Below are 23,317 nucleotides of genomic sequence, written 5' to 3'. Positions count from 1 at the left end.
TAAGCAAATAATTTGTGTAATTAATCATATAAAAATGATAACAAAAACTCCATGATTACTTCAATAGGTAAAATAGGAAAAAAACCTTTGAAAAAATACAACAGATTTACATTATAATCCCCCACGAAAAAAAAGTAAGCATTGAAGGATTCTTATTTCCTATGATCAAAAGTACATATTTAAATCAAGAGGTAGCATTGTTTGCAATGGAGAAACACTAAAGCATTGCCAATAAAAATAAAGTAAAAAGTTAACCTCCCCATTACTTTTTGAAAAAAGTTCTAGGAATGCTAACTACTAGCCTAAGAATATGGAAGTAACTGAATAAAATAAGAAAGCTTTCCCACTGGGTAAGATTAATAATGGCTGCCAAATGGGAATGGTTGCCAGGTAAGAGTTAAAGTACAAGAGAGCAATAGGTAGGAGAAGCCACTAATGTGGACAAAAAGCAATGCAAGCAGTGGGACCCACTGAGCATACCTGCAGGGATTGAGACTTTCCCATGGGGTATCATGAGACTATTGAGACATTCAATCAGTTAGTGACATTTAGTGCCTGCTGTGTATCAGGGACTGTGTTGGGCATTGAGAATACAAAAACAAAAATGAAAGGAACTGTAAGAAAGCCCTTTAGTGGATACCCTTTCACACCAAGTGTGCTTCATCTGGTTCTTTTATGGGTGAAGTGTAGTATTCCATGAGTTGATTTTCAAAAAGCTGATTTGGCTAGTGGGCATACGGTGGAATAATGAATAATAAGACTGGAAAGATAGTTTGGGACCAGTTTGTGAAATATTTTAAATGCTAAACGGGGATTATATTTGATCCTGGAGATAATAGGTAGCTGCTGGGATTTACCGAATTGAAGAGTAATGTAATCATACTTGTGTTTTAAGAACGTTAGTTTGTCAGCTTTGTGAAGGACAGATCAGAAAGGAGAGCAACAGAGCAGAGACACCAATTAGGAGATGATTACAGAGGTCCAGAAAAGAAATGAGGAGGCATGCTGACCTAGGGTGGATACAGAATAGAGATCCAGGACAGGTGCAACAGAGGTAGCAATAGAAACGATAAGATTTGGCAACTCCTTTTATGTAGGCATTTGAGAATTTGAAGATGACCTTAAGATTGTGAAACAAGGTAACTGGAAAGATTGTGGTGCTCTTAAAAGAACTGGGAATTTCAGGTGAGAGGTAGGTTTGGGAAAAGATGATGAATTCAGTTTTAGATATCCTTAGGTTAAGGTTTCTCTGGTATAGCCAATATAAAATGTCTAATTGGCAGGGACTGGAACTCAGGAGAAAGAGTAGGACTGGAAATACAGTCAGTTCTGCTATAATGTGACATATGTGTTCCCAGAAATCATGCTGCAATGCAAAATTAAGCAATAAAAGCCACAAGGCTTATGGGAAAATAGGCCAGGGAAACAACACTTAAAAACTTTGTCAGTGACACAGTAAAAGAAAGATTAATCTAATAAAAATGGTAGCAGTTTTCTACATGTTATGGTTAAGAAATACTTAAGTACTACAGGAAATAGTGGTGACATCTGAGGCCTCCACCTGCCACTTGGTCTGTTCCCCAGTTACCACGGGGTCTGGACTGGCAAAGTTGAAGTGGATGACTGCAGATGAGGGTGACCCTGGCAGGCCATGGCAGAAAGTGGGGTTGGAGTACATTTGTGAAGATGAGTCCTCTTCCATCCACAGCTCCTACTACACCAGAAGATAAACAATAAATAGGCACTTTACTTGGAAAAGACCCAAAATTTTCTTGTGAAAGTGGACATTGGAAGGGTTGCAGCTTGTGAATTATTGTGAGGCAGTACAGTTTTCTGCATTCTCACTGTTTCTCATGGATGAAATTCCACATGAGAAATATGAAATTCATATTATGCTTAAATTGTTCCCTCATATTGAAACAAATTTGCTTTTTCAAAACAAGAATTACAGCAGAACTGACTGTATAGAAGAACATGCTTTTTAATTTGTTGTTGTAATTTTTAAGGGGATTGCGAGTTTTCACAATGGGGAAAAATTATTACCCTCATTGGGAACATGAATTGTGATTACTTTCTGTTGCATTGCTCTTAAATTCTAACTAGAAAAGAAGGAAGTAGGAAAAAATAAGTATAATCATCAGTGTCAAGAAGACAAAATGATCCCTATTTGCAGATAACATTCTACCATACTTAGAAAGAGATGGCTAGGTAGCACAGTAGATAAGAGTGCTGGACCTGGAGTCAGGAAAACCTGAGTTCAAATCCAGCCTTGGATACTTACTAACTGTGTGGCCTTGGGCAAGTCATATAACCCTGTATGCCTCATTTTCTTCATTTATAAAATGAGCAGAAGGAAATATCAAACCACTCCAGTATCTTGGCCAAGAAAACGCCAGATGGGGCCATGAAGAGTTGAATATGACTGAAAAACAACAATACTTAGAAAACTTCCAGAATCAGCAAAGGAACTGAGATGATTTAGTAACTTCACTAAGGTGGCAGGATACAGAATAAATCCACAAAATCATCAGTGTTTCTTTATAGTACTAACAAATACCAGGAAAAAAAATAAGAGAAGTTCCATTTAAAATGCGTAAAACATCTATGAATTAACCTGCCAAGATACAGTCAAGATTTATTTAAATACAACAAACTCTCACTGAAGAAGAGTTAAGAAGACTTAAGTAATTGGAGACACATTTATAGCCCCTGATTGAGCTATGCCAATATAACAAAAATGACAATACTGCCTAAATTTATTTACATGTTTAGTGCTATATCAATCAAATTATATAAAAGAATATCTTCAGAATAAGATGAAACACCAAAACTTGTTTGGAAAAAATAAAAGTCCTAGAATCTCAAAGGAAATAATGAAGAAAAAGTAAGAATAAGATCTCAAACTTTATCAAAAGATGTAGTCATAAGAACTTTTTGGTACCAGTTAATAAAAGAGAGAGAAAAGTATATCAATGAACAGACTAGATATGAAACAAATAATTTGAAACAATAAGTCAGTGTTTGGCAAGCCCAAAAATAAATTGTTGTAAGGACTGACTCCCCATTTGACAAGAACTACTGGGAAAATGAAAAAGTAGTTTGACAGAAATTAGATTTAGATGAAAATCTTATACCATGTATTACAAAAAATTCAGTGTTGTTGTACTTCAGTCATGTCTGACTCTTTGTCACCTCATTTGGGGTTTTCTTGGCAAAGATACTAGAGTGGTTTGCCATTTCCTTTTCTAGCTCATTTTACAGATGAGGAAACGGAGGTAAACAGGATTAAGTGACTTGCCCAGGGTCACACAGCTAGTAAGTGTCTGCCCAGTACTCTATCCACTATGCCACCTAGCTACCCCAGTAAGTTCAATAATTTTATCCAACTTGAATAAAAAAGGTTAATGCCATTAAAAAAACTAAAGAGAATATGATCAGGTACCTTTCGCAATTATTTTAATAAACAAGTCCTTAATCAAATAATTGATAGAAGAAATCAAAAGATAAAATAGATAATTTTGATTGTAAATTTTAAAAGATTTTACGAGAATGAAGTTAACAATAACAGGATTAGAAGGGAAACAATAGAGTGGAAATGAAATATTTGTATCAGATAGCTCTAAAATATGTTTGATATCTAAAATATATGGGAAGTTGACACAAATATATAGTACCAAGAGTCATTCCCTAGCGGTTGTCAAAGAACATGAACAAAACTTTTATTACCCACTCCTATAGTTTAATGCAATGTTTTAGGCTTAATGGTCCTCACCTTTCCAAGGAAGAGAGGGGTTAAGTTTTCTTATCTCACCCTTAGGATCAAGTATAGTCATTATAATTACACAATTTTCAGTTTCCTTTTTAAGTGGCCTCTTTACAGAAGAAGATGGCATGCTGTAATTGACCACGTAATACATGCTCAAGATCGCTAATCATAAGAGAAATACAAATTAAAACAACTCTGAGGTTTCACCTCACACCATGAAAAGTGGCAAAGGTGATAACAGATAGAAGGCAGTATTGGAGGGCTTGTGTGAGGATAGATGCAGTGAAGCATTGTTAGTAGAGTTATGAAGTAGTCCAAATATTCTGGATTTCTATGTGGAATTATACCAAAAAAGTGACTAAATTGACTATACCCATTACTCTGGCAAATCCACTATTGGGCATGTTTTCCAATTAAATCAGGGACAAAAACAAAGGTCTAATACATACCAAAATATTCACAGCATTGCTCTTTGTAGTAACAAAGCACTATAAAATAAATAGGTAACTATCAATTAGAAATTGGCTGAAAAATTACATTAAATGTAATAAAATATTGTACAGTAAGAAATTACAAATATTAGGAATTCAGAGAAACAGTGAAAGATTTTTACGAGTGGATGCAGAGCAAAATAAGAACCAAAAGGAAATAGGCACAGTAACGATGTTAAAATATAAATGAAATGATTGATGAAACTAAGTTAAATTGAGTCATTGAAAAACCAGGGGGATCTCAGAGTAGAAATAATGAAACACACTTTTTCTTTCATAGTAGAGAAGTAGAGAACTGTTTGAACAGAATATTGTATAAATTACATAGCTATATCAGATATTTGCTTAATTATTTTTCATTGTTTCAGGGGAAAGTATAATATGGAGAGTTTTGGGGAAATAATTGTGATGTAGACATAAAGCTTATCATTTTTTTTAAAAGTAGCTATTATGAAGAACTGAAAACAAAATAGAAATCTTTCAGTTTAAGGAATGAATGACTAAATAAATTGTGGTTTGTTGTTGAGTTATTTCAGTTGTGTTCAATTCTCTTTGACTCCATTTGGGGTTTTCTTGGCAAAGATACTGGAGTGTTTTGCCATTTCCTTCTTCAGCTCATTTTACTGAGGCAGACAGGGTTAAAGACTTGCCCAGTGTCACATTAAAATAAATTTTGGCACATAAATTTTTTTAAATGTCCCATTCTAAGAAACAATAAGCATGAAGAAAGGAGATGTGTATGGGAATATGTGAATTGATGCATGATGAAATCAACAGAACCTGGAAAACAGTAATGGCAGTTGCTATAACAATGTAAATGAAAAGAATAAAAAAGCAAAACTGAATGCAAAGTAGTTGTAATGATCAAACAATTGAGAAAATGTACTTCTCTCCCTTTTTTATAGAGGTGAGGAACTACAAGTGTGAAGTATTGCACATACTCGCATACTGTTGATATGTTGATTGGTTTTGTTGAACTGCTTTTTTTTCTTTCATTTAAAAATCTTTATTATAATGGATGGCTTGCTGGGTGGGGAAGGGATATATTCATAATGTAATATGATGTAAACACAAAAGATACTGAATTTTTAAAAATTAAAACAACTATTATCATTAAGAAAATTTGTGATTAGAAAAGGAAGTAAGCCAGTCAATGTGGGATAACAGATGGAAAGCCAGAGTACAGTCCTCATACTTACTAAATGTTAGAAGTCCTGGAGGAAGCTTCCCAGAATGATGGGTAGATTTCATATGGAAGATTTATGGGAGTACACTATTTAAAGGAGTACCCACATTGGTAAAATCATGGATCCAGTGAAACATTAGAGTGTATTATATTTGTCTTATGTCCTAAATTGTCATCTCCTACCTGCACTTAAAATCATAGATTCAGTCATAGAAACATGAGAGTGTGTGTGTCCATATATATGTAAAGATATCCATATATGTTTATCTATATGTTTTTCCTCCTCAATTGTTATCTACTGGAGTGAAGGAACCGTGTTTTATATACTTTTGTATCATCCACAGCACCTTACATATAGTAAGTGCTTAGTAAAGATTAGGTGAGAATCATAATGATCATTAGCAACTCCCAGTGTAGGCATAGCAACAGTTAAGTGCTTCAAAGTTAGGATCTAGAACTAATTATAACTTCCATGGTAAAACATTGAACAGCCCTCTTCTCCATGAGTGTAAAAAGGGCTCTGTTCAGTGAAGTCACCTGACAAGGCATTTTTTTTTTTGAGTTTTGTTCTGACAGCTCAATTCGGTTTTTTTGTTCCACATAGTTTCTGTGTTGATACTAGTTAGTCGCATTTTTATTCAGCTTCTAGGATGAAGATACTGGGGAGAAATTCTAAATTGTCAGTCTTAAAAGTTAATAAGGTATTAAGCAAAACAGCTTTTGCTGTATTTGACATCTTTGTTTGGCGGAACTTAAAACGTTCTCTGAAGAGTTCTTGGCATTAATAGCACTATGAGGGAAGTGGTTGGCAAGTACATTTATCCTAATTTGTTAATGATGACACTGAAGCACAAGTTAATAATTTGGTGAGGGGTATACTAAATTATTTGTAGGGCTAGGACTAAAACCTAGGTTTTCTGATTTCAAGGCTATTGTTATACCTACCAATATCTATAATGATTTTTTAAAAAACGCTCTTGCAGAAGTGTTATCTTAGCTACCAAATTTCTCCATTTTCAGAAATATATTCATTAATGACTTTTAAATTTTTCCTTAGCTTGGTGTTCTGGTATTATGGAGGTTAGACCAAAGAGGCAGAGTACAAGGAACACCTTTACTGAAACATGAGTATGGAAAACATTTGACTCATTGCATCTTTCGGCTTCCCCCACCTGGCGAGTGAGTACATTAAAAGTTTCACATCTTCTCTCTTAACAAATTATTTCTCACTTTGGGTCAGAGTGAAAAGAGCAGTATCATTGTGCTTAATAAGAAATTAAATCACAGGATAACATAAATGAGACAGCTAAAATAATCTTGAAACTGTGTATCTTAATTGTTTGCAGGGACTTGGTTCAGTTGGCAAAAGCAGCTGTGAGTGGTGATGAAAAAGCACTGGACATGTTTAATTGGAGAAAAAGTGGCTTTGGCGGTTTCCTAAAAATGGGATCTCAGGAGGGATTATCCTTCTTTGTCAGCCTGGTGGATGGTGAGAATCAAAATTTAGGTATAAACCTACAGCATTATGCAATTCATTTCTTAGCATTTTACTGGGGGATTTTTTTAAGCCTAAGAAATCATGTTGCAGGTTATAATAATATACTGTTCATCCCTCAACCAAAGGGGAGAAGTTAACTGATAGACACAATCTAGAGTGACTTGTTAACTAGTTTTTTATGTTTATTAACTCAAATGATTTTTTCACACAAATCTTAGTTCTTCATTCTCATCATGTAAACGGTTCATCTTCTTTTTCAATTAGACATTTCTTCAGTGACATCTTTTTCTCTGTTTTTTCTTTATAGTTTCTTACTTTTTGTGTATTGTGCTTTGCTTACCTATAGCCTTGCCTCTGCTTCTTGCAGTGATGGTCGATTTTAATTTTTTGAAGACCGTCATTTTTCATGATTCTTAGCATATAGCAATACAGGCAGAAAGACACATAAAAAGACAAATAAATATACAAAGTAATACATAACTAAGTGTCAAATAAGTGGTATAGAATTTCAGGGCTGAGAATGACCACTGAGAGCTGGAAAGTCAACAGAGACTTTATGGAGGAGGTAGGCTTTGGACTGGGCCCATAATAATAATAATAGTAATAATGATAATAATAAGAATGTCAATTGAGCTTAACAACAGTCCTATGAAATAGCTACCCATTTTACAAATGAAGAAACTGAAGTTGAGAGATGTTAAGTGATTGGTTGATTAATTAATAACTTAGCTATGGCATCACATAGAAAGTAAGAATCAGGAAAAATTTGAATTTAGGTCTTCATGACTCCATGTCCAAAATTTTGTCCACTGTATCTGGGAAAGTTGGAGACTCAGATAATTTTGATGGTGGTTAGAGATATAATATAAGCTGTTTTGAAAGGCCTCAGAAAAGGTTTTGCATTTGTTGTTATTCAGTCATTCAGTCGTGTCTGACTCTTCATGACTACATGGACCATAGCACACCAGGCCCTTCTATCCTCCACTATCTTCTGAAGTCTGTCCAAACTCATGTTCCTTGCTTCCATGACACTATCTATCCATTTCATCCTGTGCTGTCCCCTTCTCCTTTTGCTTTCAATCTTTCCCAATATCAGGCTCTTTTCTAATGAGTCCTGTCTTCTCATTATTGGGCCAAAGCATTTAAGCTTCAGCTTCAGTATTTGACCTTCCCGGGAATAGCCTGAATTATTGCAATAAAGCAACTTGAAAAATGGATATTGTAAGTTTTGATTTATGGTTTTTGTCCATGATCTGTGGTTTTGTCAATATAGAAAACTCCCTGTGATGAAATTCCTCCTATATTTCTAGGGTTGTAACTATTCTAAAATTTCTATCCTTAGGAGGATCCTCGGGGGCATTGAGAGGTACAGCAGCTTGCCCAGATTTACACAGTGTCAGAGGCAGGGCTTGATCCTGCATGTCCATGACTCAGAGATCAGCTCTCTATAGACTCTATCATATTGCCTCTGTGTATTCTAGTATCCTGCATACATTGATCACAATTGTGGGATAATCAATGCTTATTTCCGCTACGTTTTTCTCTGTTGGCCTCATTAGAATAGAGTTCTAGAACTAACCCAATGGGAAAATGTCGTTCAATTTTTTAAAAATGTAACAGAGAGAAATGAGACACAGCATGATATGGTAGGAGAAAGCACTGTACTTGGAGTCAGACTATCTGAATTTGTGCCTTAATTCCATCACTCACTTGTCCTGTGATATGATTTAAATGATGACATTTTACAGATCTCTCTGGTCCCATCAGGTCATTTAACTTTAATAAGATTCCATCTCCTCCTTTGTAAACTGGAGATATTAATGCTTGCCTTATGTACCTCCCAGGACTGTTGTGAGGAAAGCACTTTATAAATTGTAAAGGGCTATATGAATATGAACTTAAAAGTAAAAATGTGGTTTTGTACCTGTAAATAAATTTGTAGGTGAAGGGTGGTGAGGATGGAAAGTAATAGATAATTTTAATGAAATTATATGAATAATTGGATGCCTGCCTACCTACTTGGCATGTGTTTCACTTACAATTTTCCTACTCCCCTTTTAGAGTCCAATTTCATGTAAGATAAACAGTGTTAACCTGAAAGTTTGGTTAAAGGAGGCAAACAAGCTAGGTGATAGAGAAATCCATATTGTTTATTATTTTCCCTTAAAGCATAGCAGAGCTAGCTTACTTGTACGTAAGAGGAGCCAGAGCACAAGTTCTGACCACCTGAACAAAGAAATGAGAAAGCTTCTATACATTATTTTTAGCAGACTCAGCAAGCCTGTGTTACTTCACTTTTATGATCCCCATGTATGTTTAACCATGATACAAGAAGAGGATTTTCCTTAATGGAATAGGTTGCAAATACAATAAGTCAAGATAGTTGACAAAGTGTCAATTGAAATTACAACCCAGGATCTCTGTGTTTAATTTACCATTAACATTCCATAACATAGTGTATGCCCATAAAATATTAAGATAAGAAAAGTCACATAATTCAAGATAATTCCTCAGGGCTAAAGGTCTCATCCTTAATGGCCATGGACAGAGGAAAGAATGCTCCATCTGGGCTTGTTGACATAAGATTGAGGTATTCTGAGTTTACTCAGAGAACAAAGAGACTGTTAGGATCTGGCTTTTCTTCTGATTAATCAGTTCAGACTCTGAGTCTTATTGAAATTACAAAAATTTGATATAAAATGTTCATCAACAGTAAAGTTGCAGCCTGCAGCCTGAGAGGGAGAAGTCAGGATAGAAAATTGCAACATATATAGAGAGAGACAAGATAGCATTTGTTGTTATTATTTCAAGTATGACTTGTCATGTCCTTTATTGCTAACAGATTTTATCTTTTGCTTTTCTTGGTCTTGAAAAGGAATTATCTGTATTGTCTTTGCATTTGTCTGAAGTTGTTTTTAATTAATTCTATTGTTTTTCATTCTAATATAATTCTGTTGTTTTTCTACTGATTTTAATTATTTATGTTATATATGAGTGTTACTGAAATATATACTTTGTACCTTTTTGGTCATAACTACGTCTATAAGATATAATTTAATTATAGATAATGAGTTTTGCTTACATATTACAAGTTCAAAGAGTGTAAACACTGTGTGGTTTATCTTGCTTTGTAAGAAATCTAACACAGTAGCACATGTATACAAACATTTGATAAAATATTAGTTATAGCTTTTCCTCTTACTCACAGACTTCTATCATCTTAAACTATTTCTTGGTTTTTTTGTTACATAGAAACAATAAAATATGTACTTTTTACTAGTTTTGATACATACAAAAAAACAAATTAAGGTTAACTTATATGACTTTATTTTAAACTGACTTGCTATTACTGTTATTTAAAATAGATCATTAAAGTAAGAGAGGTAGCATGGCATGGTAGAGAGAGGGCTGACTTTGGAGTCAGGGAAACTGGGGTTCAAATTCTTCCTCTAACAAACACAGGCTATCCGCCCAAAGGGAAGTCTTCTGATTTCCCACAGATCCTGGGCAAGTCACTAGTGTTATAAGTGACAGGTTTTTGGATCAGTAAAGGAAACTTCTAATCAGTAGTTCCCTTACACTGAAGGACTCATAGATCTAGATAATAAAAAAATTAAAACATCTATGGTTTAATAGAGTAGTAGTATCTCTAATATTTGTAATCCTTATCTGTTCATCTAGATGTCCCCATCAATGATGGTGTTTTGTCTTTAGGAACAGTGCACTATGTGGATGAAAAAGGGAAGACTACGCGTGTAGTGTCTGTCGACAGTCCGATCCAAATGATGTTTTATATCGAGAAGAGAGAGGTATTGGTGGTGGTGACGGAGAATCTTCTCTTGTCACTTTATACGATCACTCCCGAGGGGGAAGCTGAAGAGATCTTGAAGGTAAGACAAGGAGGATGAAGGACATAGGAAAGAAGAGGTCGTGAAGAGTGTAACATAATAATATTTAGATTCATCAATTTTCTCCTTTTTTGTTGAGCATAAATACTACAGTTATCATCGTAGTCAATAGGTATATTACATTATTATTTTAATATAGTTATTATTTGGAGCATAGGTTACTTGTTTGGGGTCAACATACTTTAAGGGCCAAATCCAGTCTGCTATCTGTTTTTATACAGCCAGCAAGCTAACAATAGTTTTTAAATTTGGGGCGGGGGCGCGGGTGGGGGGAGAGGGGGAGAAGCAATCAGAGTTAACTAGGGTCATGTAATCTAGCTGTCTGAGGCTGGATTTAAACTCAGGTCCTTCTTACTCCAGGGCCTGTGCTTTATCCACTGTGCCACATAGCTGACCTTAGTTTTTACATTTTTAAATAAAGTTTTATTGTATCTAAAAATGTAAAAACCACTTGTAGCTCAGTTTGTACAAAAACAAACAGATTTGGCCCTCAGGCTATAGTTTACCAACTCCTACTTTAAATTATTACTTGTAGCATAGGGAACCAGAGACAAAAAGAGAATGAAATTTTTCCAATTTCTCATGGCAAATCAAAGAAAAAAATGAAAAAGAGGACTTTACGCTCAACCCTGTAACATATTTTAATTCTTATTGGTTTACCTAGTTCTTATGTAAAATCTAGATTGAACCTCAGGCAGTTTGCTAGAATTGGGAGATATAGATAAACACTTGTAAGTGTCTAGAATGTTGTAGCCATTATCTTATTTAGGAGATGAGCTTACCATTTGGGAATCCCTGAAATATAGAAAATTTTGTTTTTATAGTGTCAGATGATGACTTTACTCATCCAGTTTGCCGTTCTCCCCATCCCATTTGCAGTTAGCCCATGCATTTCCTCTAATGTGTAGATTTTGCTATTATTGAAACTGTAGTTATATGCACTTTATTCATTTCCTATTTGTACTACAGTGCAATGTATTTTTGTTATCTTTGGAGAACACTTAGATGTCTAGAACAGGGGTTCTTAACTTGGGGACTGTGAACTTGGTTTTAAAAAATATTTCCACAAATATATTTCATTATAATTTATTTCCTTTGCAGTCCTACATTTTATTCAGTATTAAAAACATTATTCTGAGAAGAGATCCATAAGTTTCACCATGGGCCAAAGAGACACATGACACAAAAAGGGTTAAGAAGGCCTGATCTAGAGCATGCTCTATGAATTTGAATGTTTTGTGATCTGGTAGGGTTTCCTGATTGAATCTGAGTTCAAGTAAGGATATCACTTTTGATTTGTTAAATTTGTTTGCAGTTGAACTTTTCTAGCTTGAAAGGTATTTCCTTAATCACATTGTGCACTCACAAAAATCAGCTACTGTATAATCAGTGCACACATGCACACACACATACACAAATATTCAGTATGGAAAAAATCATTCTAGTCTTTATGTGAATTAGCTACTCTTATTTATGAGTAATGTGTTTTCTGCTCATTGTTGGTTCTGTATACAGGTCAAATTGAGTGGAAAAACAGGTCACTCTGCAGACATAATTTTGATTGAAGGTAGTCTTCTCATTACAGCAATTGGGGAAACAGTCCTCAGGTAAGTCCTTCATTTTTTGGTGAATATTCTTTCAGTGAACAGTCTTTTTAGTCTTGTTTACTTCCTTTATAAATATAAAATAGTAACAAAAGTATATGTTTTCTTTTAATGAAGGAAGTTTCTATAATGCCAATTTTTTTCTCTTACTTTGAAGATTTTCCCTATGAGTTCATTGATATAAAACTAACCCAACGAAACTGAAGGAGAATTCCTTGATACAGATAGATAAAGCACTTATTATCCTCTTACTATGTGCCTGGTGCTGTGCTAAGTGCTGAGACTATAAATACATAAAAACAAAAGGGGTCTGACTTTCAAGGAACCTGCATTTTAATATGGGAAGACAAAATATAAAGGGGAACAGGAATGAGGATGGGTAGAAGGAAGGGCTGGTGGGAAGTATGGCCATCAGTCTGGAATACATGTACGGCTGGCAGTGAAGATAGCAGTATGGCTGGGGCCGTTAAAGAAATGGCAATCATGGCCAGGGATTCACCAGTCAGGAGAGTAGGCCTCAGCTGAAGCCCTCTACCAGATAGCTGGTGGCAAGGTTGAGTAGTCTAGACTTCTGGATTCTGTCATTAACAAAGTAGCTTAATTCCAATAATTGTTTCTTTTTGTTACTCTTAGATTATGGGACTTGGAACGAGGAGAGAATTACGTGCTTAGTCCAGAGGAGAAGTTTGGTTTTGAGACAGGGGTAAACATAAACTGTGTCTCTTACTGCAAGGCTAAAGGTGAGAATTTTTGCTTTTCCTGGAGAGACTAATTGACTTATCCTCATGTATTACGATCATAGTGAAAACCTGGAGATTTTCAAGGAGTATCTAACATAGTTAAAGCTGGTCACATAGCTAAAGTCCACCCAGACTCAGGAAAGTACAGTAAAATCCTTGGGATCCAGCATGTCAGAGAATAAGATTTATCAAAAACTCCGGTTCACAAAAATTTAATTTGTACTGTACCACATGATTCCACTGTCATTGCTACCCTCTTTAGAAGGAAAGAGAAGTGATCTACACATTGGTAAATTGTAGCTTTACCTGTAGACATTAGAGGTAATTTAGACTAACCCCCTCATTTTACAGATGAGAAAACAGAGAGATTAAATGTCCAGGGTATCACAAATAATGGATAGAGCTATCTTTGTTTGTTAAAAGCCCTAGAGTTACTTTTCTCCCCTGAATAACAGTCTTCTAATGATTCTATGAACTGTAACACACCCAAGCTCTTCTGATTCATCTTAGAGGGATACTATTAAAGATTCGTTTGGAAAAATATTGGTTCATAAAGCTTTCTGGCTGTTATAGTGCTGTCTATACCATGTTAGTTTTTTTCATTTTGACAATATTAAATTATTTTCCTCAAATGAATTGTCTTTTTAATTTATAATGGCCACAGGCTTCATTATCAGCTCTTAGGTCAACAAAATGATATTTGTTGAACTTAACATTAGTAAATTGTAATTGTATTTATGCTGCTGTTCTAAAGGCCAGTCATTGGTCTCTTTTTTAAATATTTGGTGCTATTCTTAAGAAGTTGCTATTCACAAGAGCTATTTATGAGTCCAATTAAATTAACCATTCTTTTGACAATAGTACTGCTAGAATTGGAAAATAATTTGCTGACCAAATGCAAGTTCTTTATAAATTTTTAGTTGGAGCATAATCTATACTTAGTATAGTGTTGCATATAAATATTTGGTATTAACATGTAACATTCAATAAGTTTAGGTTAAAGTTTGTTAAAGCTTAAACTTCATTAAGACTTTTGAGATGCTCAGTATTATGTGCAATAATGCAGACATGTTTTAAGTTTCTCAAATTTTTATTTGTATCCTAGTTGCCTATAAGTAGAGGAAGTCCTCAGAAGCTCAAGGACTTAATAGAAATATTTGTCTATAACTAACTTCAAAGAGTAAAAAGTGGGATTGGCACATAGGTGCAATGCCTCTGAAACTGAGCCACTTTAAAGGTTCATATGGATAGGCTGTCAAAGTATTATATAAAACTAATTTACTTATTCAATGCCAGTTTGACTGGTAGTCAAACTACCAAAAATTCTTTTATAGAGCTAGAAAGTATCATAACAATACATCTGGAAGAACAAAATTTCAAGAATATCAGGGAATCAATGAAAAAAATGCGAAGGAAGATGGCCTAGCCAAACCAGATCTCAAACTGTTTTATAAAGTGGTAATCATCAAAACAATCTGGTATTGGCTAAGAGATAGAGTGGTGGATCAGTGTAATAGATTAGATGCATAATACATTGTAGTAAATGACCATAGTAATTTAGTGTTTGATAAACCCAAAGAACCAAGCTTTGGAGACAAAAACTCACTATTTGACAAAAATGCTGGGAAAACTGGAAAACAGTATGGCAAAAACTAGCTATCGACCAATACCTCACACTGTGTACCAAAGTATGGCCAAAGTGGGTACACAATTTAGACATAAAGGGTGATACCACAAGCAAATTAGGGGAGCATGGAATAGTTTACTTGTCAGATCTATGAATAGGGGGAGAATTTAGGACCAAACAAGAGACAGAGAGCATTACAAAATGTAAAATGGACAATTCTGATTATATTAAATTAAAAAGAGTTTTGTACAAACAAAATGAATGCAACCAAAATTAGAAGGAAAGTAGAAAACTGAACAAAATTTTATAGCAAGTGTCTCTGATAAAGGCCTCATTTCTCAAATATATAGAGAATTAAGTCAGATTTATAAGACTACAAGTCATTCCCTAATTGATAAATGGTCAAAGGATATGAACAAGTAGTTTTCAGACAAAGAAATCAAAGCTACCTATAGTCACATGAAAAAATGCTCTAAATCACTATTGATGAGAAAAATGCAAATTAAAACAACTCTGAGGTGTCACCTTACACCTATCAGATTGGCTAATGTGACAAAAAAGGAAAATAAATGTTGGAGGGGTTGTAGGAAAACTGGGACACTGATCTAACCATTCTGGGGAGCAATTTGGAACTATGTCTGAAGAAGCTATAAAACTCTGCATACCCTTTGATCCAGCACTACCACTACTAGGTCTGTATCCCAAAGAGACTTTTTTTAAAAAGGGAAAGACTTATTTGTACAAAAAATATCTATAGCAGCTCTTTTTGTGGTGCCCATCAATCGAGGGGATGCCCATCAGTTGGGGAAAGGCTGTACAAGTTGTGATACATGATTGTAATGGAATATTATTGTGCTATAAGAAATTATGAAAAGGGCGATTTCAGAAAAGCCTGGAAAGACTTACACGAACTGATGGATTGTAAAGTTAGCAGAACCAGGGAAACATTGTACATAGTAGCAGCAGTATTATATGACAAACAACTGTGAATCACATACTATTCTCAGTATTACAATAATCTAAGACAATCCCAAAGGACTTGTGATGAAAAATGCTATCCACCTCCAGAGAAAGAATTGATGAATCCTGAATACAGATTGAAGTATACTCTTCCTTCCTTCCTTCCTTCCTTCCTTCCTTCCTTCCTTCCTTCCTTCCTTCCTTCCTTCCTCTTTTCTTTCTTTCCTTCTTTCTTTCTTTCTTCTTTTCTTTCCTTTCTTTTCTTTATTTCTTGTTTTCTTCTATAAAATGACTAACATGGAAATATGTTTTACATGATTTTACATGTGTAACCTATATCAGATTGCTTACTATCTTAGGGAGCGGAGAAGGAATGGAAGAAGGAATAGAATTTGAAACTTAAACCTTAAAAAAACACGAATGTTAAAATTTGTTTTTACATGTAATTGGGGAAAAATAAAATATTACTTTAAAAATATTATACATTATATAAAACTTCAGTACTTATAATAATATTAAGTGACCTCTGAACTAAGAATCCAATCATTTGGGGTTTAGTCTTCAAGTTCTGTGACTTCTATGACTTTAACAAGTTATATCCACTTTCTGAGCCTCATGAATAGAATCAAGAAATGAGATGATCTCTTATGTTCCTTCCAATTCTTAAATGTTAGGATTCTAATTATTAGCCCTCTTGCCAATAGCCTTTCTAATTTCACTACATTTTTCACCAAGAAAATATTTCATCCTTTGGCAGGTAAGCAGAATTTTTTATAAAAATACCATTTATCAAAACAATGAGTTGTCATCTTAGAGTTCTAGAGCCACACAAATTTAGATTTGGAAGAAATATTCAAGATAATCTGGTCCAACCCACTCATTTCATAGAAAAGAGAACTGAAGCCCAAAGGGGGGAATTGACTTGCTTAGGGTCACAAAACTAACTGGTGGCAAAGTAAGAACTACTAATGACAGCTGACAACTGTGTGTCATCTTTGCAACGACCTTATGGGGTCAATGGTAAAAAGCCAAGCATTCTTGACTCCCACTTCAGCTCATCTTCTTGTTTACTTTTTTCCTTGTGTTTATTTTTTTAACCAAATTTTTTTTTTAACCACAGGTCTTCTGGCAGCAGGTACCAATAAAGGACAGGTTGCTATGTGGAAGAAAGTACCAGTGGGCAGCCAGAACTTTCATGTCCTAGAAGGCAAGGACAAGTGGACTTTGCAAACCCCAACTGAGCTGGAAGGGAATATCACTCAGATAAAGGTCGCTGAAATGTCTATTTCCAGTCTATGTATTTGAGATAAAGGATATCTTTTTTCAGGCTATCTAGTTGAAAAACATAACTCCTTGAAGATAAATTAAATTTTAATTTCACAGTTACTAATTCCTATGTAAATCATTCTGTAAAGTTTTTAACCAACCAGAATGTAGCCTAAACGGCTTTTCCTTTCAATGTCTCTATGTGTATGTCTGCATATATATATGTTCCATGCCCTCCCAACCTCCCACTTCCACCCCCCACCCAAATTGTCAAAATACACTTTTTTGCTTTCCTGGATACTAGCAGAATGAGGTAACTGGTCAGCTCTGGAGATTGTTTGCCAATTGAAATGAAAATGCAAAGCTGAGGTTGATTAAATTGCAACCTGATGGTGATGCCAATAGTGAAGTCAACAAAGCGCCTACTTTATGCCAGGCACTGTGTTAAGCACTGGAAGTACAAAGACAGGCAAAGGGCAATCCTTGTCCTCAAGGAGCTTGCAATCTAATGGGGGAGACAACATGCAAACAACTATGTATATGCAAGATATACACAGGGTAAATTGGAGGTAATTTCAGATGGAAGTTACTGGTATTAAAGGAAACTTGGAAAGGCTTCTTGGAGAAGGTGGGATTTGAGGAAGCCAAGGAAGGAAAGAGGTGGAAACTAGGGGGGAAAGAATTTTAGGCATGAGGCAAAGTCAGTGAAAATGCACAATTGGGAAGTGGTGTTTCTTATACAAGGAACAGACAAGGAGGTCAGTGTCATGGGATCACAAGGTAAATGGAACAAGTAGGTGTTGGTTGTTGTCCTTCATTCTCGAAGAGGACCAAAATGACATCACTATGTAGGAAGGAGAAAGACCACCTCTTCATATGAGACAGGAGGGTTGGAGGAGATAATGGTAGAAGGCATCTGAGTAATATAAGATTAGGAGGAGGGGAGAAGTAGCTCTTGGTGAATATTTTTTTTCAGTAAAATATGAGGCAGAGTTCTCATCAGAATCAATTTTTTTCAGTAAAATATGAGGCAGAGTTCTCAGCTGGGATGGTGGGGTAATACAGAACTATGGGATATTTAAGGAGAGATGAAAAGGTTTGGAAAAGTCGCTGTGGTAAATGGGAAAGTAAATCCATTAGGGAGTTGTAAAAAGATTGCCTTGCCAGTCAGGGCCCAGTTGAGATTATGTAACATAAATTTGTAGTAGACACAGGCCACACAATTTTGTGATTTTTCTCCAGCCTCATTCAGCAGCGCATGAATAGAAACAAAGGCAGCAAGTAATGGGACTAATCCTAGTCTAGGACTTGGCAGGGTAAGATTGACAGTAGGATAAGGGGACAAGGAACTCCGGAGTATAGTGCAGAATTAAACTGGTTCATCATGATGTTAAGATGGAAAAGGAAGTAGAATATAGCTAGTGCAAGGGTGATGGCCTAGGAAAGAATTTAGGGAGGGAGAGACTGGAAGTCACAGTGAGGATGAAGAATAGCATCTTAAGGCAAAAGGAGAGCTGGAATGACAGTAGGTTATGATCATATACAAGGAATTCCAGATTCCATAAACATGGAAGCAGAACACTTGTGGGTGACGGCAAGATCAATGGTATGACCATCTCTGTATGTAGTTAAGGTAGAATGGAGAAACTGGTCGTGGGAAAATGAGCTTTTAGAGGAACTGAGAAATTAGGGAGTTTTAAGGAAAATCAGTATATATGCCGAAGTCCCCTAGCATGAGGGTAGGAGTTGGAAAGAGGCACTAAACTTATTGAGGAAAGAAGGAAAGTATCCTGGAAACTGGTAAATAACAAGAAGGAAAATATGAGCAAGTAGTCTCTTTCCCTTCAAGCCTGTGCAACTGTGTAACAGAGGGAAGCTATTTTATGTCAAATGGTTCCTGATAAACCTTTAAATCATAACGAGAGACGAATTTGCTTTTGAAGAAAGAAATTTTAAAAATCCATGTCCCTCGAGGTGTTTTTTTTATCTTTTAAAACTGGAAAACACTTAAGCCACAGGTTTAAAATTGTATCATATTACAAATAACACAAATTTGTAGACATTCATTCCCATTTTTTAACCTCTTGATCTGACTTCATCTTCTATTATATTGATGAAACATTGTGATATCCATTAATGGACTGTGAGTCAAAGGTATATGAAAAGATCCTATCATATGGATGACTAACAATAGGGAAAATACTTTTATACTATCCAGGTGTCTATTAGGCACTTGAACCTGTATGCTTAAAGCTGAATTTCCCAAATTTCCATTTGAACCCTACCCATTGTTTGGAGAAAGATTCTGTTAGACAGTTAGTGGTGGTGATCTTAAATTAAGGGTTCTTCACCTGAATACATGAACTTAAAAAAAAATTCTGACAACTGAATTTCAGCACAATTGGTTTCCTTTGTAATTTTGTGAATTTTGTGCATTTAAAGACATTCTGAGAAGTGATTTGTAGGCTTCACCATATTTTTTATAGAGAACGTGAAAAAGGTTAACAATAAATTTGTGTACTTTTAAATACAAAGGAAAGTATTTAGTTCTGATTTGAAGAGGCAACCATATGAGTTAAATTTTGTTTTTTTTTCTTTGCTTTTTGGCAGGGCAGTTGGGGTTAAGTGACTTGCCCAAGGTCACACAGCTAGTACATGTGTCATGTGTCTGAGGCTGGGCTTGAACTCAGGTCCTCCTGACTCCAGGGCCGGTGCTGTATTCACTGCACCACCTAGCTGCCCCTGAGTTAAGTTTTTTAAAAAGCTAAAGAAATTAAAACAACAAATCACAACCTATTCAATTGTTACATGTATATATCAGTTCCATTATTTATGACATTTCTAAAGCAGAACTATAGCATTCATTTACATGTTAGCATGTGCTTATGATTATTATAGGCATTTGCAACTATATATTTTAGGAGACTAAACAAAGGAACATTTTCATCAACAATATAGTTTCTGTACAAAATTGGAAAATTATACATCAGAGATAGGATTTTATTGATTAAGAACTCAACTACATCTTTGTATATCCACAGTGTTATCGATCTAAATTTTAAGAGACATTTTAAAGATTTTTTTTTAGAGAATACAGCTTGCCCAGTCATTTGTCTACCATGTGGCTGCTTTCCTGGGATCACAAATGTGCACTATATAACTTGAAACGGTGACATAGTAGCAGTTATAAAGTGAAGGAATTACTTGTGAGATAATTTTGTTTATTTAGACATAAAAGCTTATCTTATTCTGGTACACTAGTTGGGCTCAGCTTTGGCTGACCATAATCTCAGAAGAGGCCTGGTGATGATCTCTAGAATAGATGCTTAGTCTAAATTCTTTGTACTCTCTGTTGCCACATTGGTGGAGACTTTGGGTATTATATTGAGTGTTATACACCATATTGAGAGTGGTAATTTTTACAGTAATGACCCTTCTCATTTTTAGAGGTGATTAAATGGTGCAGCAGAGTATGCTGGGTTTAATCGTGCTTTGTCACTCACTAGCTGTGTGATGTTGAGCAAGGCACTTCATCTCTGTTTGCTTCAGTCTCTGTAAAGATGGGGATAGTAATAGCACCTACTCCTAGGGTTTTTATGAGGCTCAAACAAGCTTAGATTAGTACAGTACCTAGCACAGCACCTGGCACAGAGTAAACACTAAATGCTTATTTCCTTTATGAATATCTATTGAAGTGAAAAAATCCCTTCATCACTACTTCTGTTTTTTTCTTAGCTGCTTCCCCATTTGTGTCTTGAAATCAAGAAACAGTTTTCCTAGGGTAAAATTCTTGGTTATCCTAAGTTTGGAGTAAACATCAGTCAGAAAATCTATTTTTTCTAATCCCTAGAAAATTATTTATTAACTATAGATGTTAGTAATCAAGCATTTTCCTCTTAGTATCTCCCTATTCTTTTTCAAATTCCTCCTGTTTCTCTTTCACTATTTGAATGCAGTGGGGTTCCAGGAAGAACCTTCTGGCAGTGAATAGCATCAGCTCTGTGGTCATCCTCAGTGAGCAGGCGATGTCATCCCACTTCCACCAGCAGGTGGCAGTGGTTCAGGTGTCACCGAATCTGCTGAATGTGACCTTCTTCTTCACTGGAATGACATACAGCCTGCGCACGGAGATGCACATCAGTGGGGCTTTTGCCACCAAGGTAATAAGAGTGATCCTTCATCTTGGATTAAATGGAATACATTCAATTTAGACTAGATTCCATTTGGAGTATGAGTCTCTCTAAGGATGACAAGTGGCCATTCCTGATTCTGTTCTTGAAATTTCTCATGCTCTTCCTACATCTCAGTTAGCATCTTTTCATGGATGCACACCTAATCTACCACCTCTGCACTGAAAATAATATTTTAAAAAATGGGACTTATTTTGAGTATTGTAAACACAGGCTTAGCGTCTGCTCTCAGAGAACATGCAAATAATAAGATAAAGAATGGGAAGGAATTACTGAATAAAACATGGAGAGAAAAAAGTTTCCAATGTAAGGGCAGAGTCTCACTTTAAAAAAATTTTTCCCTTAATTATTCTTTTCAGGATGCTGTTGCAGTCTGGAATGGGAAGCAGGTTGCCATCTTTGAGCCCTCTGGAGCCACATTACGAAATGCAGGTAAAGTCCATTTCTTTTCAAAAATGAATAGAGTTCCAGGCTAATCATTTTACCTTTCTGACGAAGGTCAGATGGGTGTGTTTTTGCAAGATGATCTCTACATAAGAGAAGAGAGCAGGGAATGGTGTCAGGGGTTTCAAGATAAAGAAAAGGGGAGAAGAAAAGCTTACATCAAATGACCTAAATTTTCAGTAAAGCAAAGTTTTAGCCAAGGTGGGGTTGGAGAGAGAAAGAAAGAGGCTTAAAAAGGAAAAGAAGATTTGGAATAATTTCTGTGAAGACTTGAAAGGGAATCATGGAAGTTAAAACATTGCCTTGCTGCAAGGAGGGGCTAGCTGAAGTTGAGTAACATTCCCAGTCAAAATGGTTATTTGATTTCCTTTAGTTCTATTCAGCAGCATGTGATTAAAAGTGGAGGAGGCAGATGGTGATGGTAATCCAGGTTTGCCAAGGAATCAGCAGTGATAGGGCAAGGGGGTGAGGGCTTCAAGAGTATATGACAATGAGAAATTGAATTGGCTAACTCTAGGGTCAAGATTTGAAACAAAGAAAAGTGAAGCTAGTCCAGGGTTAAGCTCAGAGAAAATTCTGAGTGTTAGAGGGATTAGAGGTCACAGTGAGGGCAAGTAATAGGTTTAGGAGTGATGTCACAGAGAGAGATTAAATGATGGGAAGTTATGGTCATATACAGGAATGTCAGTTTTTGGTTAAGGAAGTAAAACATTTGTGGTTAATGGTGAAATTCAAAGTGTAAACATCCCTATGTGTGGCTGAGGTAGAATGAAGGAATAGATTTTGGGATCTAAGAAGACTGAGGAATGGGAAGGTTAGAGAATTTATGAAAGCATCAGTATTGATGTCGAAGTCCCCTAGTAAAAGGCTAGGAGTTGAGGAAGAAAGGAAGATAGTAAGCCAGGTGCTAAATTCCTTGAGAAAGGAAGATAAAGTTGGTAATAGGAGGTTCTAGAAGTGGCTGTGTGGATAGTGTGACCCCTCAAGTACCAGTAGTGTGGGATGGGAGGAAAGGGAGAGGTGAGGGAAAGTATAGCCTTTGCTAGAAAGAATGGCCGGGGATGGAGTACTATCACAGCAGAGCCAGTTGTCATTGAGGGCTAGTAGAGGGAAGGAGGGAGTGTAAGAGAAAGAGATACAGAATAAAGGTAGATTTGTTCACAATTGTATGGCAGTTCCAAAAGATACAGAAGGGTTGGATCAGGTTGGAATTGGGCATGAGTGTACTTTAGAGTTGAAGAGGATGGAGATAAGAGAACAGAAGGTAAGGGTGTCCTAGTGCTTCCTCGGCATACATGTAAACATATCTATTATGTGTATACCTAGATAGGTACAGGTGGAGAAGCAATTTGATGTAATGGATAGAGGGCAAACCTTAGAACCAAGACAACCTGGCTTCAGGTCCCACCTCTGTCCCTAGAGATTTCACTCAATCTCCCAGTGCTCTAAGCAACTCTCAGTAACATCTGAAGGTGCTGACTTGCATTGCTATAAGGAGTTTCCTTGTCCAGGAGTTTTTTATAACAATGAAATCATAGGTCCAGTCCCTGTTCCCATTCCCTGTGTACATGTTGTTTTCCTCCAGCTAGACTGTAAGCTCTTTAAGGGCAAGTACTCTTTGCTTTTATCTTTGTATC

General features: G+C 35.8%; 1 protein-coding gene across 1 annotated transcript in view; it reads left to right on the top strand.

The window, feature by feature from the left end:
- IFT140 (intraflagellar transport 140) overlaps positions 1-23,317 on the top strand; it is a 175,123-nt gene that overhangs the window by 23,565 nt on the left and 128,241 nt on the right. Inside the window, exons 3-10 of the mRNA XM_036738510.1 lie at positions 6,501-6,622; positions 6,790-6,950; positions 10,656-10,831; positions 12,365-12,456; positions 13,087-13,193; positions 16,901-17,049; positions 21,003-21,206; positions 21,596-21,668. Of these exons, the coding sequence (XP_036594405.1) occupies positions 6,501-6,622; positions 6,790-6,950; positions 10,656-10,831; positions 12,365-12,456; positions 13,087-13,193; positions 16,901-17,049; positions 21,003-21,206; positions 21,596-21,668 (1,084 nt within the window). The remainder of the gene's footprint in view (positions 1-6,500; positions 6,623-6,789; positions 6,951-10,655; positions 10,832-12,364; positions 12,457-13,086; positions 13,194-16,900; positions 17,050-21,002; positions 21,207-21,595; positions 21,669-23,317) is intronic.

Source organism: Trichosurus vulpecula, chromosome 9 (assembly GCF_011100635.1).
Source record: "Trichosurus vulpecula isolate mTriVul1 chromosome 9, mTriVul1.pri, whole genome shotgun sequence".
NCBI lineage: Eukaryota > Metazoa > Chordata > Mammalia > Diprotodontia > Phalangeridae > Trichosurus > Trichosurus vulpecula.
Note: the sequence above shows the minus strand (reverse complement) of the source record. Positions and strands in the feature narration are given on the sequence as shown.